This window comes from Rutidosis leptorrhynchoides, chromosome 1 (genome assembly GCF_046630445.1).
Source record: "Rutidosis leptorrhynchoides isolate AG116_Rl617_1_P2 chromosome 1, CSIRO_AGI_Rlap_v1, whole genome shotgun sequence".
Taxonomy (NCBI): Eukaryota; Viridiplantae; Streptophyta; class Magnoliopsida; order Asterales; family Asteraceae; genus Rutidosis; species Rutidosis leptorrhynchoides.
In genome coordinates this window covers 36,683,859-36,697,896 of record NC_092333.1, presented here as the reverse complement: position 1 = coordinate 36,697,896, position 14,038 = coordinate 36,683,859, and the positions used below count along the sequence as shown (strand labels likewise).

Sequence of the window (14,038 nt, the reverse complement as noted above, 5' to 3'; positions counted from 1 at the left end):
GTATAACCCACACATATATAAAGTTTAAGTACTCGTGCCTAGTATGTAAAACGTAAAAAGCGCATGTATTCTCAGTTCCCAAAATAGTTAAAGTAAAAAGGGATGCTATAACTCACAGTGGAAAGTAGTAGAAGTCGATACGCGGAAAGGTAAGCAAAGTGGTTGGTCCGAAAAGTCCTCAACCTAAGTCAAAAGTTACTAAGTCAGTAAATCGTTCCCAAAGGTTTAAATGTATGTAAATTAGGTCTTAAGTACCATCATCATTCATCATTAAACAAAAAGTGTAAAGTAAGTTTTAAGTCAAGACTAGGGTTTGAAACAAAGGCTGACTTCGTTCAGTCGCCACGGCCTCTATACAAACTGAAATGAGGTGAGACCAGTGGCCATGGCTCCGTATATGAGTTCCCTAGGTACTGACCAATTTCCAGAACCAACTCGTCTTCGTTTGACCGTGGTGACGGTTTAAGTGCGAGTAGGTCAGAAATTTCAGCACAACGTTAATAGGGTGTAGTGACTTTCGGGAGGCCATAGATCCTACACCGTAACTCGGATTAAGACAAGGTCTAAACAGAAAATCATCTACTCGAACCGAACTAACTGAAAATTAACTTTATAGTAGCCTAGGTAGTATGATCAGTTCCAGAAACAGTAAGTAAAGGTGTTCCGGTGGGTTCTTGGTGCTTGATGCTCATCACGGTTCTCATCCTTGATGCGTATAGCTTCAAGTGTACAACTCGTTGATGGGTTTGCATCATCTTAACCAAGGTTTGACCATCATAACACTAGTGTAAGTCTAAGATAAGTAGCACACCTCATTTAAGTGTTGCAAGTAGTTTGTTGAACCAAAGTTACATCAAAATCTTAGATCCGACACATACATGAATTCTAAAAGTAATATTAAGCTACAAACTTGAAAGTAAACTAAATAATCAAGATCTTAAGTTGTAGAACTTAGATCTTAGCTAGATCTTAAAGATCCTAGAATAGAAAGTCTAGATCTAGTGTTCTTAAGTTAGATCCTAAGTTACAAAACTTGGATCTACACTTTAATGAAACCATAAGTTATGAAACTTAGATTCTCAACTTGAAAAATGTATGTAAGCTTGTAAGCTCTTGTTTACAATAAAATTAGAAGACCATAAGTTATATAAACTTAGATCCAACATAAGTATATGAAGTTGTAACTAGAAAGTTAAACCTCCATGTTCTTGAACTTATAAAGTTAACTTTTAGTTCAAGATAAATGAGATCAAGATTAACTAATAATACTTGACCAATAACAACAAGATTCACGAATTTAAAGCATGTACAAAGTGAGAAATAAGTTAAATTTACAAGTGACAAGTTCATGGTTGTTCATACTTTAAAGATTCAAGCCAAGGCTTTGATCTTTAAGAAAGTAAACCTTAAGTTTACAAACATGAACACAAGTATGGTTTTTACAACTCATGAACTTTAAATCTTTTAAAACATTAAATATAGAACCATAAACTAGAAAGTTTAGGTTCTTGTTTGTTCTTGTAATACAAGATAATATGAAGAATAAACTAACAAGTTTGATTCTTAACAATTAGTAAGTAAACAACAAACAACTAGTAAGTAAACAATAAACAAAGAACGAGTAATTAAACAAGTAGGAATGATGATGATGAAGGTTTATGGTTTCGGTTTTCACAAGAAAAAAAGAAGGAAAAACCAAGCTTTGTTACTTACAAAGTAGAGAGCAAATGAGAGAAAATGAGATGCAAGTAAGTGTGTGTGTGAAATGAAGATACAAGTGAATATGTAATACACAAAAAAAAAAAAAGTTTTGAACTCTCCTACACCCTCCCATAGCCGACGGTTTCCAAGGGAGCCAAAAGAGGGAAGAGTCCACTAGTTAATTGCATGTATTTAGCTCAAAATGGTAATAAAGCAAGTTTGCATGGGAAAGATATGTAAATGAGCATGTAACTAGCCTTTCATTTACTAATCAATCTAGTTTCATCTAAATGTAATACTTGCATAATAAGATGGGCTAATTAGTCCATTAAGGAAGTAGGGCGGGCTTCCAAGTCCATTAATCATGAGTCCATTAATAAAAGACCAAGTATGTAACAAATTAAATAAGCCCAAGTAATTAACTACTAACACTAGTTAATTAAAAACGATTATATTAATTAATCATGAATGTAAATAATATCCGAAATATTATTCGTGAAAAGTTCGTGTGTCACAAAGACGAGTCGGGACATGTAAAGTCAAATACGGTAACAAGTAACACGTATAAGAACACGTTTATTAAAACGCAAGCATTAATAATAAATTATTAATAATTAAACGTTGGAAAATCCAGGGTCGTTACATGTAGACTAGACTCACTAATGCACCCTATTGACTCGGGTAACGACATCAATGCAGCCTAATTCTCTACAACCAGAGCTCTGGTACCAACTTTAACGACCCGTCAAAGTACACTTGACGACCATCGTTATCTTGGTCCCACAGCTTGATCGAACTTTAAATGAATTTAATAAACAACATTGCATTCTTTTATTCAAAAGTTTCCCAAAAAGAAAATTTACCAAAATATTTAGTTTAACAAACCTAACATATTAAATAACCAAAGTTGACATAAACCTTGTCAACCAAACACCCACAAATTTAATACTCCAAAAAAAGAATGCAAGTTTAATGTTTCATAAATTGTTTAACAAAATCTGCCCAAATGCATGCAGACACTTCTAACACAGCGGAAGCACCAAACAACTCAAGTACCTGTGAAAACATGCGAGTAAACTGTCAACAAAAATATTGAGTGAATTATAGGTTTAAATAAACGTATAAACTTTAGACCACAAGATTTAAAATGTTAGAAAACATAAAACATTATTCCATTATCAATGAGCCACCTGGTAACCACTTAACCATTTATTTACTCTTGCTAAACACAATATATACACCGAACAAGTGTATCTTCAAATAAATACGAAGTACTAATACATTCCGATTATAAATTGCTAGCGCGACTAGCTCGAAATGGGGTTGTCAAACCCGATAGATCTATCCATAGGATTCGCGTTCATAGTAGAAACCAGTGATTACAGTTACCAGACTAGAGAATATTTTTGTTCAACTCAGGAATAATTTATCTTTAATTGCCACGTGTGTCTAAACGTAAATCAAAATGCATGTAATCACATCCCAAAAATACTTTAAAAAGTATGAAAAACGGAATATAACTCACCTTAAAGCAAATGAAGTAACCACACAAAAATCGAACATCAAACGAAGTAAAGTGATCAAGAATGATCACAACGCCGACCTATAAATAAAGCAGGTCGATATAAATAACTAACTTAGGTCAAGTCTTAGTATGACAGCTATAGTACTTGTTGCAAGTAGACATAGAACAACACACAACATGCTTCGGTTTTATCAGAACATCGTAAGGACACGTACTTTCTATTTTTAGAAAGTTTCTATTTTTAGCAGGTTTCCATTTTTGAAAAGTTTCTATTTTAGGAAAGTTTCTATTTTAGGAAAGTTTCTATTTTTAGAAAAGTTTTTAAGTTAGGAAAGTTTCCTTAATTAGAAAGTCAACAAAAGTCAACTGAAAGTCAAAGTCAACCGAAAGTCAACTCAAAAGTCAACATTGGTCAAACATAGTCAACATTGAATTTTAAAGTGTAAATTATATTAATAATATAAGTTATAATATTATTTAAAGTCTTATATGTATAATCATGTCATATCATAAGTTTAATTAAATTAAAATAAATTATTAAAGTTAACATAAGTTTAAATGATATAATTAATATAACATAAGTATTTAACTAATTAATTAAATATTAATCATAATTATAAGTATTATTAATTAATAATAAATTTTAATCATATCATAAGTATTATTAATTAATAATGTTTTATTAATCATATCATAAGTTTTAATTAAATTATTAAATCATAAGTATTTAATAATTAAATTAAAATTAAATAATTAAGTCTTATAATAATTAAATAATTAATTAATCCTTATTATAAGTCTTATCATAATAATCTCATAACATAAGTTTAATACTTATCATAAGTATTTTTCATTAATAATAAAAGTATTATTAATCATAAGTTAAATTAAATGTTTAATTAAATCACAAGTAATTATTAAATGATATAATAAATATATATCATAAGTCTTAAGTTAAAATAATTACTTTTTATATCATAAGTAATTTATTAATAATGAAAATCATTATTTTTTATCATAAGTTCCATTTTATAACTATAAGTTTTCATTAAAAGTTCATCGGGTCATAACTTGAGCCCCGGGTATCGGTTTTCGGCGAGTCTTATATATATCTCCGCCTAACCAAACCACCTGACACATTAGTGCACTCAAGAATACCCCAAGAACAGCCACCAAGTCGGGACCATCAGCCATATATCAACTTGGAGCTTTAATCCGTTCAAAAAACAAGTTTTAGTCATAACGGGTGATCCGTGGCTCGGATTTCGATGACCCGAACATGAATGTTCATCCAATCATCAATCCTAACACACTAGTACACCCTAAAGACTCCAAAAGTGGTCACAAAGTCGGACCAAACCTGAAACAATTTGTTTTTATATTTTGATTTCAATAAAACACCATTTTAATCATATATAGAGCTCCGGGAATCGAAATAACATGAATCCGGAGTCTAAAATTAATGTCTTGATGAGAGGAACACATCTAGACACTTTAATTTAACATTTACATCAGTTAAGTTTACAGAAATGATCAAATAAGCTGCTGTCCCAATTCAATCAAACCGAAAACATGCGATAACGAGTGATTCTATGCATACAATCGACAATACAACAACATACAATCATCATACTATCATAATAACATATAAAATAGAAAGAAAGATTAAAAAGTTAGGGTTAGGGTTTATACCCTAATCAAGAATTGAATGATATGAGCGCGTAGAGATCGTTGTGTAGAATCCGATTATGTAAACAATTTGATGATCCAAGTATTTTTTGATGAAGATGATGATGAGTAGTGGTGGTGGCGGCGTCGATATCCAAGAGACAAGAGGGAGAAGAGGGTTTGAGAGAAAAATGGAATTTTAGGTTACTAGTGATTAATGAAAATGAAATATGAATTACAAAAATGAAAACAAAAAGCAAGGCTCCCCCCTCCCTCCTCTAAGGGGTCGGCCGAATAAGGGAGTAGGGTGGGCCCCACATGGCCCAATCTTGAATAATTTGTAATTGCTTGTGGTCCGAACGCCCGATCGAAGCCCGAAACGCGAAAACGCTACTACGCGATTAAATATTCGGAGAGAAAACAAATACGCGATGAAAAATATATATAAACACTATATATATACATATGACATTAAAATATCATATTTAAAATAATTTGAATTTAAAAATCCCAAAAGCTTTACCGTTGGTTTAAAAACCGAAAAGATTCGCCGGATAGAAATCCACGACACGTAGAAATGTACAATTTAAAATATGAATACAAATATTCATATGACACATAATAATTAATATATTATTACTAAAATAATAATATAGGTCATAGAAATGACGTGACACGAATAACAATTAACGGGCGTTAAATAATAAACGATAAAAGATAGCGGAAAAAGTAGGGTCGTGACACAAAGCGTACCCGAAATTAAGTTGAGAGAGTTTTTACAAGAGTAATTGTTTATGTTTTACGAAGTATTAATTGACTGTATTTTACAGAGTATTAATTGTTTGTGTTTTAGCCTTTATTGCCATATATAACCATCATCACGAGACACAAACAAAATCGAATTAGTTTGATCGAACATGTCTAAGACTAGATTTCACTAGATTTCTCATGTTTATTCTTATAACAAGCAACCTTCGATTTCATTTAATAAGATCTATTTAGAATGACAAGTTTTTTGTATCATTGGTAGCCAACAAGAGGTGTGGGGTTCTCGCTACGCTAGAAATAATATGAGATCACAATTTGAGTATCTATTTACACATTTAACTATATCCATGTTGCTAGCTTATATATTTTAACGACAATGATTAAAAACAAATATCGTTTAGCACATTTTCTTTTTCTATCTTTAACCTTTACTCAGCTCACCAGCTACTCAGCTAGCATATGCTCTTCCAAAAAGTATTCTAGAAAAATGGTAAACAAAGAATATGGTTTAAGGAAGAATAATAAATTTGGTTTACACAAAAAGAAAAAAGGAGTTGAAATTTTGGCTTATACTATAGTAATGAGTTGAAATCGATATGTAAGAATTGACAAAATTTTAACAAGAAAAGTGTTTTGATAAAAAAAAGTGAACAATGGTCGGAGGAGTAGAATACGTACGTTGTGCAAACAAATTCTCAAAAATAGTAAAATAAGTATCACAATTTCTCAATAAAGAAAATGTCATTATTTTTGTCCATAAAGATTTTGATTTCATTATATTATTTACATAAAAGGGTGTCTGATTTAAAAATAATTGCAATTGAAGTAAAAATTACACATATGACATTATTATTAAATTTTTAATTGAGTTGAAAATATCATCTTCCTAAAGTGCTTCATGAAAAAAATACTCCCTTCGTTCTGAAAAATTGTCCACCTTTCTATATTTGTTTGTCTAAAAAATTATTGTCCATTTCTTTAAATAACTATTAAATATTACTATTAAAGTTTTAATTATGTCCCTTTTAATTATGAAATATCAATTTTAAATATATCAATGAATTAATTAGTTACTTTTTATAACTACATTAAATGAAGGACAAATTAGACAATTCATTATTATATTTTAAAACAAATAAAAAGTTAAACGAGGCTGTTTTTTTTTGTGATGAGGGAGTATATATTTTTATTGGGAAACTCGGGACTTTTTGATCTTAAATTTGTCGTGAAAATTCAATATTTGTGATATAATCACACAATAATATGTTCAAAATATCAAGATCAAGATAAACAACCAATCCACGTGGTAAAACCCAACAAAACACAATCGGTGAAGTAAAACCCAACCTTCACTTCAATCCGTCCTTTTGATTTCATTAAAACCTCAAACCCCTACATTTTTAACTTTTCTAATTTCAAAGAATGAGATGAGGTTACACTCTGGTTGTCACTGAAATTAATTATGGCTTCACTGCAATTTCATCCCATTTCTATTCCGGTATGTAATTCATATGTTGCACATAATAAATTCCCAATCTTTTTATTATATTTTATGTGGACATTGTACTATCTCAGTCAATTAAGTTATTTATTTGGAAAAATGGCTTAACCTTTTCTTATGTGGGTATTGAAGATTCAGATTTCATCTTTGATATGTAGAATTCATCATTAATGTCTGATAGTCGAATCAATTAGCCAAAAATTGCTAATTTTATGATTCTGTTGTACTGTGTGAAGCACAAATTGTTATAAGCAAAAAAGATTAACAATATTAGGGTTAAAATGTTATTTGTACATTTTAATCATTAGAACCCTTAAATCTGCTTCCATGAGTACTAAAAAGCCAAAATGTTGGTTTTTGAATTTTGACCTTCTGCTTCTAATGCCTTCTTTACAATCAACATGTTTCACTTTAGAAACTTCTTTTTGATTCATCAATCTAAGTGCAGGATTGCAACTTTATCAATGTAAGTGATTGTTGTTTCGTAGAGATACACTTAAATAATATTGTGTACATAATATCAGTTATTGAGTAACCTCTATTGATGATTCATGTGTTGCGGTACTAACTGTTGAACATAATAATGTTTTGCGGAAAATTTTAAGACGTGGCAATATGGGTGGGTTGAGTAACAGGTTGAAATGGGTTTCAGTTTGAACATACTGAGTTTTTAATAACGGTAGAGTCAACCGCTAGGCACTTACTTTTTCGAATATCGATAAAACACAACCATCGAAATTGCCAACTCTAAATTTGAGGTACTTAGGAGGGTATACGAGTTATTCTAGCCTTGTTACACCTTAATGATACAACGGCGTACATTTAAGTACAATTCCTACAAACACATTGGTTAGGATGACACTTAGTTGGTCATTTTTTTTTGTTCTATAGTGCTACTGAAATACAATATAACGTAATTAATTTCTAGAAATAACCATAAATGTATGTAAACTCTGACCAAATAATACTTTTAACAAATATAACGTAATATATTTCTAGAAATAACCATAATGGTTTCTAATTCTGATTGTTGTTTTTGTGAAGCATCAACTTTTAACAAATGCTTTAGCACTTAGACCAATATTAGGGTTCAATAGAAGATATGGAATTTGGAGCGGGAAGAACAATTATCGAGGTTTTCTCCTCGGAGTTTCTTCTAATTCATCGATATCTGGTGATGATAATTCACTCAAAGATGAAGTGACGTTTTCCAAATCAGTGAGTAATGGCATGGTCGTCTTACAACATCAAGTTTCAAGATTACAAGAGACAGTTGTTTCTCTCCCTCCTGTTGTTTTTGTGGTACGTTTCCACATAGTTTAGGATACATTTCCGATTATTTGTTAGATTGTTAAGTTACCTTTCAACAGGAGGAAAAAGCTATTAAACAGTTTGATTATCTGTTTGTCTTTCAACCTTTGGGCTAGTATCACAAAACAATGCCTATATTCAAGGTTGAAAAAGACGCGTGACAGAGACGAGGCACTCTCGACCTTGAAAGGTCGAGTCGGTCAAGATGGGGTCGAGACGGATGCTGACCAATTTCTCTTTTAAATATATATATATATATATATATATATATATATATATATATATATATATATATATATATATATATATATATATATATATATATATTTCAAACATAAATTCAATGAATTACAAATAAGTCGGTGTTTTTCCCAGCCAACTTTTAATGGGCTTGGAATTTTCGTTTACATCATAAAAATGCCAGACAGAAAGTCGACTTTTGACTTACTTTGACCCGACTTTTCCCGACTTTTGACCGTTGCCTACTTATTAAACGTTTTTCTTCGAATCGGGACGGGCTATTCATCAGATCGTCGCATCGGCCGTCGTAACCGCCGTTTGCAACCATGCCTATATTCAAATGACTAGCCATGACTTGCTAACCTTAGGTTAGGTATTTTCTTGCTATCAAATGTGAACCATAATAGTACATCCCTTCTGCTATGTAGCCATGTTATATCAAAGAACATTTTACTTCATTGGCCATGTAAAAATTGCAAGAAGTTTTGTTTTATGAAATTTTCAGGCATTTTCTTTTTTTGACAACTTTCAAGTTAGAATTAATTATTTGTCCATTTCCATCATTACCCAGAATTGATGAAAATCATCAGGCATTTGAAATTTACTCTCTAATTTTGTTCCTTTTGACATTGGTGAAGTTTATTATAGGCATTATCTTTTATATTGGTACAGGTAAAAAGCTCTCCGCGTGCTAAATTTGCACTGGGGTTTTGTATAGCCACTAGTATTTTGATTGTTGCACTGAGAGTTTATGTGGCTAGGAAGTTTAGGCAAAAACGTCCCGGATCCGTTGCTGATCTTGTTAGGCGGGGCCAACTAAATTCTGATAGAAGAGGCATGTATGTCTCTAATCATCTCACACTATTTCTTTTTATTTTATTATTATTAATAGTATAGTATTTAGTATTCGTATTAATATTATTTATTCATTTATATGTTGTTTTGTTAACAGATCCAATGCAGTGATGTACGATGATCCATTTGACAATCCACAAGTGAAGATTAGCAAGAACAATTCAAGCGTTGAAATGTGTGGAAAGGTTTATAAATTAGCTCCGGTGACTCTAACAAGAGAAGAGCAAAACATACATCAAAAAAGGAGATCCCGAGCCTATCAATGGAAGAGACCAACAATATTCCTTAAAGAAGGCGACCCGATACCGTCTGATGTGGACCCTGATACGGTTAGATGGATCCCTGCAAATCATCCTTTTGCAACCACGATTAGTGACATAACTGAAGATTTGGCTCAAAATAACGTGTTTCAAAAACACGGCGTTCCGTTTCGTATTCAGGCCGAGCATGAAGCATTGCAGAAAAAACTTGAAGCTTTGCAAATTGTAAGTGCTTCATCACCCTGACTGTTCGACAAAAACCGAAATATCTTTATTTTATAACAGTGATAATATAATGCGTATGTACACGCAGGATCAGAAGTTGAACAATATGGTAATTGATCCGGGAACTGCTCGTAATTTTGAGAGACCGTTCAAGTCAACTCTGAAGTCAGATGATCAACAGGGGGAACCGAACACTAAGAACGGTCAATCGGGCCCGCGACCAGATAGTCAACAGACTTCCATTGACAGTAACAACAACTCTACTTCTGAAGAAAAACAAAATCTATGATTACGGTACCATGCTCTATGTACGAATGTATATGGTTTTCGATCTTTCTCAGATTCTTGATCTTGATTTCTACAGTTGTTGCCTTTGACTACCCAGCATGATCTTGTTGAATATGGGTGGATTTTTGTATTGTAATTAATGTTTTTCCTGGTGCAAATGTTATTTTCATGTTTTGCTGCTTGTGGTATTGCAATAGTAGTGAAATGCATAATTTAGAATAATTTCTAGGATTTTGTTAATGATAGCCTAGAGTTAAAGTGTCGTTAACACGTATTAAATAGTTGTATATAGCAGTTACTTTTTAATTTAGTGGTTGCTGTTATGAATGAATGTAGAACTATGTAAAGTGTGTTAAATGGGCTAAATCCTAATTTGATGTAAAAAAAAAAAAACAGTTATTAATGTACCTCAAATTATAAATTTGGAAATTTACATAGGAGATAGTTACAGATTCAATAAATGGACATTGGAGTAAATGAATAAATATAAATAAACAACATTACAAAATGCTACTTATTTTTATTTTATTACAGTATACAAAGGAGAAACTGTAAATAGTATATAAAGTCTTGAAAAAAAGTGATGCAGCTTGATAAACAACTAGATTCTGTGTATACTCATGCAAAAACTCAGCAACCTTTTCTTCAACTTGTGAACTTCACATCAGGATTCCTTATCGATTTCAGCCACATATCGGCCATCACACGCGACGATAGGCTCCACAAAACGTCCGGCCCCTTAACCATCACACGTTTCCCTTTCTTTGGTGCTTTACCAAGCCCGTAAGCTACCAACCACTGGATCGCAGTTAGCCTCTGCTTCTCGGTATCCCACTCGTTCTTTTTCCCTCCACTTCTTAGTTTTAAACCCGCAACGTTCAAACTAACAACTTTGAATTTCTTTTCCTGGTTCGGTTCAACTTCTGCTGACGTGGCATGGATCAGCGCTATAAGTGGACCACCAACCGCTTCGTATTGTCTTAAAGGATCCCGCATTTGGATTACAACCGATATGGTGATAGGTTCATCGTCATTGTTTGAACTCGCTACACTGTTATCTTTGACCCAATATTCTAACGGAACAGCGTTTGCGAACGGGTTACTGTTTTCCTTAGCGTCGTTGCTAGGTGAAACGTCGAAAGGAGCGTTTTCTTTAGTTATATCCGCTTGAACTTTCAATGCGTCAACTCCCATATCTTCGATTTTCTGTAATGAAAACGCTAGTATTTCATCTCCCGTTAATGGGATTTCGTTCATATTCCAAATACCCGATGAAACCCTTTCTTTTCGTCCTGTAGTCATACCCATCGCCATTGACTTAACAAGTGTAATCGCACGTGTGGCACTTGAAGCCGCACCTTCTTTGTTTCTGCCACTAATGATAGCTGAAGCTATTCCTTCGAAAGCGATCTGCTCTGCAGTTTTACCGACAAGTTCCTCGATTGGCATTAACGATAAAATCTCGTTGCTAAGTTCTTCAAAACCAAGCACCGCCATTCTTTGAAACATTTCGGTGCCAGTTAACGTTTCGTTAGATACAAGAACCATTGGTCTTGATATCTGCATCGCAAGTTTTGGCGTGTCTTTTTTCCCTACTAAATTATCGAACGGATTCAATGACACCAAGTACCCGCCATTTCGTGTTTGAATAACGCAACCTAATCCCTTCCCGAGATCAGGTACAAAAACTTTTTCGTCTTCACCATCAACGCTCGAATTAGCATTTACATCACCACCTTTAAACGCGGCTTCTTTTCCATCTTCGTTATCGAGCATTTGGAAGAACTCGCGTGTCACTTTATCTTCATCTTCATCTAATCTTTGTGACTCCGTTTCTTCATCGTTCTCATTTTTCTCCTCCCTCATCATCGATTCAAGCGCTTTGATCTGTTGTGCAATCGAATCGAGCTCTGATAATCGTGTTAGACGAACTTGATCATGCACAATTTCCTTCACAACCTCACTCGAAACCGATCTCATATCCGAATTATCCTCCGAGCGGGTCCCATCCGTCCCATCTCTATCTTCCACCTCCACTCCCTTATCTACAACCTCAAAATCCGGTAGGTCGAGATCCTCAACCTTGGCCTCTGAATCCTCGGTCTTCTGAACCGGGCCCACTACTGGTTCTTGCGGTGGTGCATCGAGATTCAAATCATCAATGCCTTGAAAATCGACACCGCCTTCTCTTTGAGAAGGTGTATGTGCCTCAGCCCGATTAGGTATTCTCGGGCTGGGAATACTAAACGACGATTTAGACTGTTTTCGCCCAATCGAAGGCGAAAACGTCTTAGACTTGCCCGATTTCACCCCTTCAACTTGATTATAAATCCCAACCCCTCCCTCTTTTTCCATAATCTGAAACCCGAGTTTCATAACTAACTCGCCTCCTTTCGCCTTACCAGAAAGATTAAAACTCATATCCCACTGCCGAATTCTCGTCCCTTCAAAGTTCTTCTCCACAGATTCTTGAATCAGTTGGCTCAAATCAACACTATGCCGTCCGAAATCAAGCGCTTCTGCATCAACTGCAAAAGCATGAATCACAAACGGTCTCGGCTCGAATTTGGCCCGTGGGTTCCCACTGCCAGCTGGCGTACAATACACATGGCACCTCACAAACAAAGTCTCTTCAAAATCAGCAGCTCCTTGTGACACTCTTGAAGGCATTGTTTGAACTGCACCATCTTTAGTTTCTTTCTTCCTTACAGAAACCGATAACCGAAGCCCGTTCATTGATGCAGGCAGCCCTTGAATTGTTACAACTTCAACCGATAACAAACAACTTAACTTCTGTTTTCCAATATGAGACAGAACGCGAATTGGCTTCCAGTTCCATAATCCACCTTTTGATGATGATGATGAAGATGAATTATCTTGAAACAAGTTCTTACTAACAAGATTCTCTTTTTGATAACTAGGTTCTTCACTAGGTCGAGATTTCCATGGTGATAATGACATACGTCTTGATCTTGGTTTAGGATTAAGCTTAATCCCATGATCATTATCATCATCATCATCATCATTGGTATGATCATTTGAACCAGTTGATAGTATTGGTGGGATTGATGTTCTTGAAAGAACAAGTGAATTAGTTCTTCGGTTTTTAGTTGGTTGAATGGATGAAGTGTTTGTGTTGTTAAGTGTTTGGCTTAAAGCTTCAAGTTCTTGCAACAATTGTGTGTTTGAGTTTCTTCTGTTATCTTGTGAGTTGTCGTTTGTTGCCATAATGTGTTTTTTTTCGTTTGTTGGTATGAAATGGGAATGAATTGAAGTTTATTGGAGGTGAGAAACTTGGTTTGAAAGATTGGTTTTGGGAAGAAAGGGGTGGTGGTTTATGGGCCAAGAAAAAATGTGTGGAAATGGGGTGCGAAGGATAAGAGAGGTGAATTTCGTGATAGAATTAAATGTTGGGACTATATATGGCACGAAATATGTGATGTCTTCGTGTTAGATTTGGTAAATACCTTTATCACATTATATGCTTATACCCCTAGCATTTATTATTATAATATTCAATGTAACTATACCAATTCATTATAGAAGTACACAAATTAATTTATCCTAAGTTTTTTTTCCTTAAACAACACTGCTACTGCAATGGAGAAAACTCGAACCAATTTAAGGGCATGACCGGTAAAAACTAACGTAATCTGCGAAAGACAACCTTGAGTGAATTTCAAAGTCAGGGAATAA

The 14,038-nt window shown here is 33.7% G+C and overlaps 2 protein-coding genes across 2 annotated transcripts; one reads left to right on the top strand and one right to left on the bottom strand.

Annotated features, from left to right (window-relative positions):
- Nucleotides 1–6,920: 6,920 nt before the first annotated feature.
- On the top strand, nucleotides 6,921–10,536 carry LOC139859028 (protein MULTIPLE CHLOROPLAST DIVISION SITE 1). The gene is made up of 5 exons (XM_071847851.1): nucleotides 6,921–7,160; nucleotides 8,208–8,465; nucleotides 9,387–9,553; nucleotides 9,667–10,054; nucleotides 10,143–10,536. The coding sequence occupies exons 1-5, from the start codon at nucleotides 7,125–7,127 to the stop codon at nucleotides 10,341–10,343; spliced, it is 1,050 nt and encodes a 349-aa protein (XP_071703952.1). The 5' UTR covers nucleotides 6,921–7,124; the 3' UTR covers nucleotides 10,344–10,536.
- A 248-nt stretch (nucleotides 10,537–10,784) lies between these two features.
- On the bottom strand, nucleotides 10,785–13,717 carry LOC139859022 (protein PLASTID MOVEMENT IMPAIRED 1-like). The gene has a single exon (XM_071847844.1). The coding sequence runs from the start codon at nucleotides 13,568–13,570 to the stop codon at nucleotides 10,988–10,990; it is 2,583 nt and encodes an 860-aa protein (XP_071703945.1). The 5' UTR covers nucleotides 13,571–13,717; the 3' UTR covers nucleotides 10,785–10,987.
- Nucleotides 13,718–14,038: the final 321 nt, after the last annotated feature.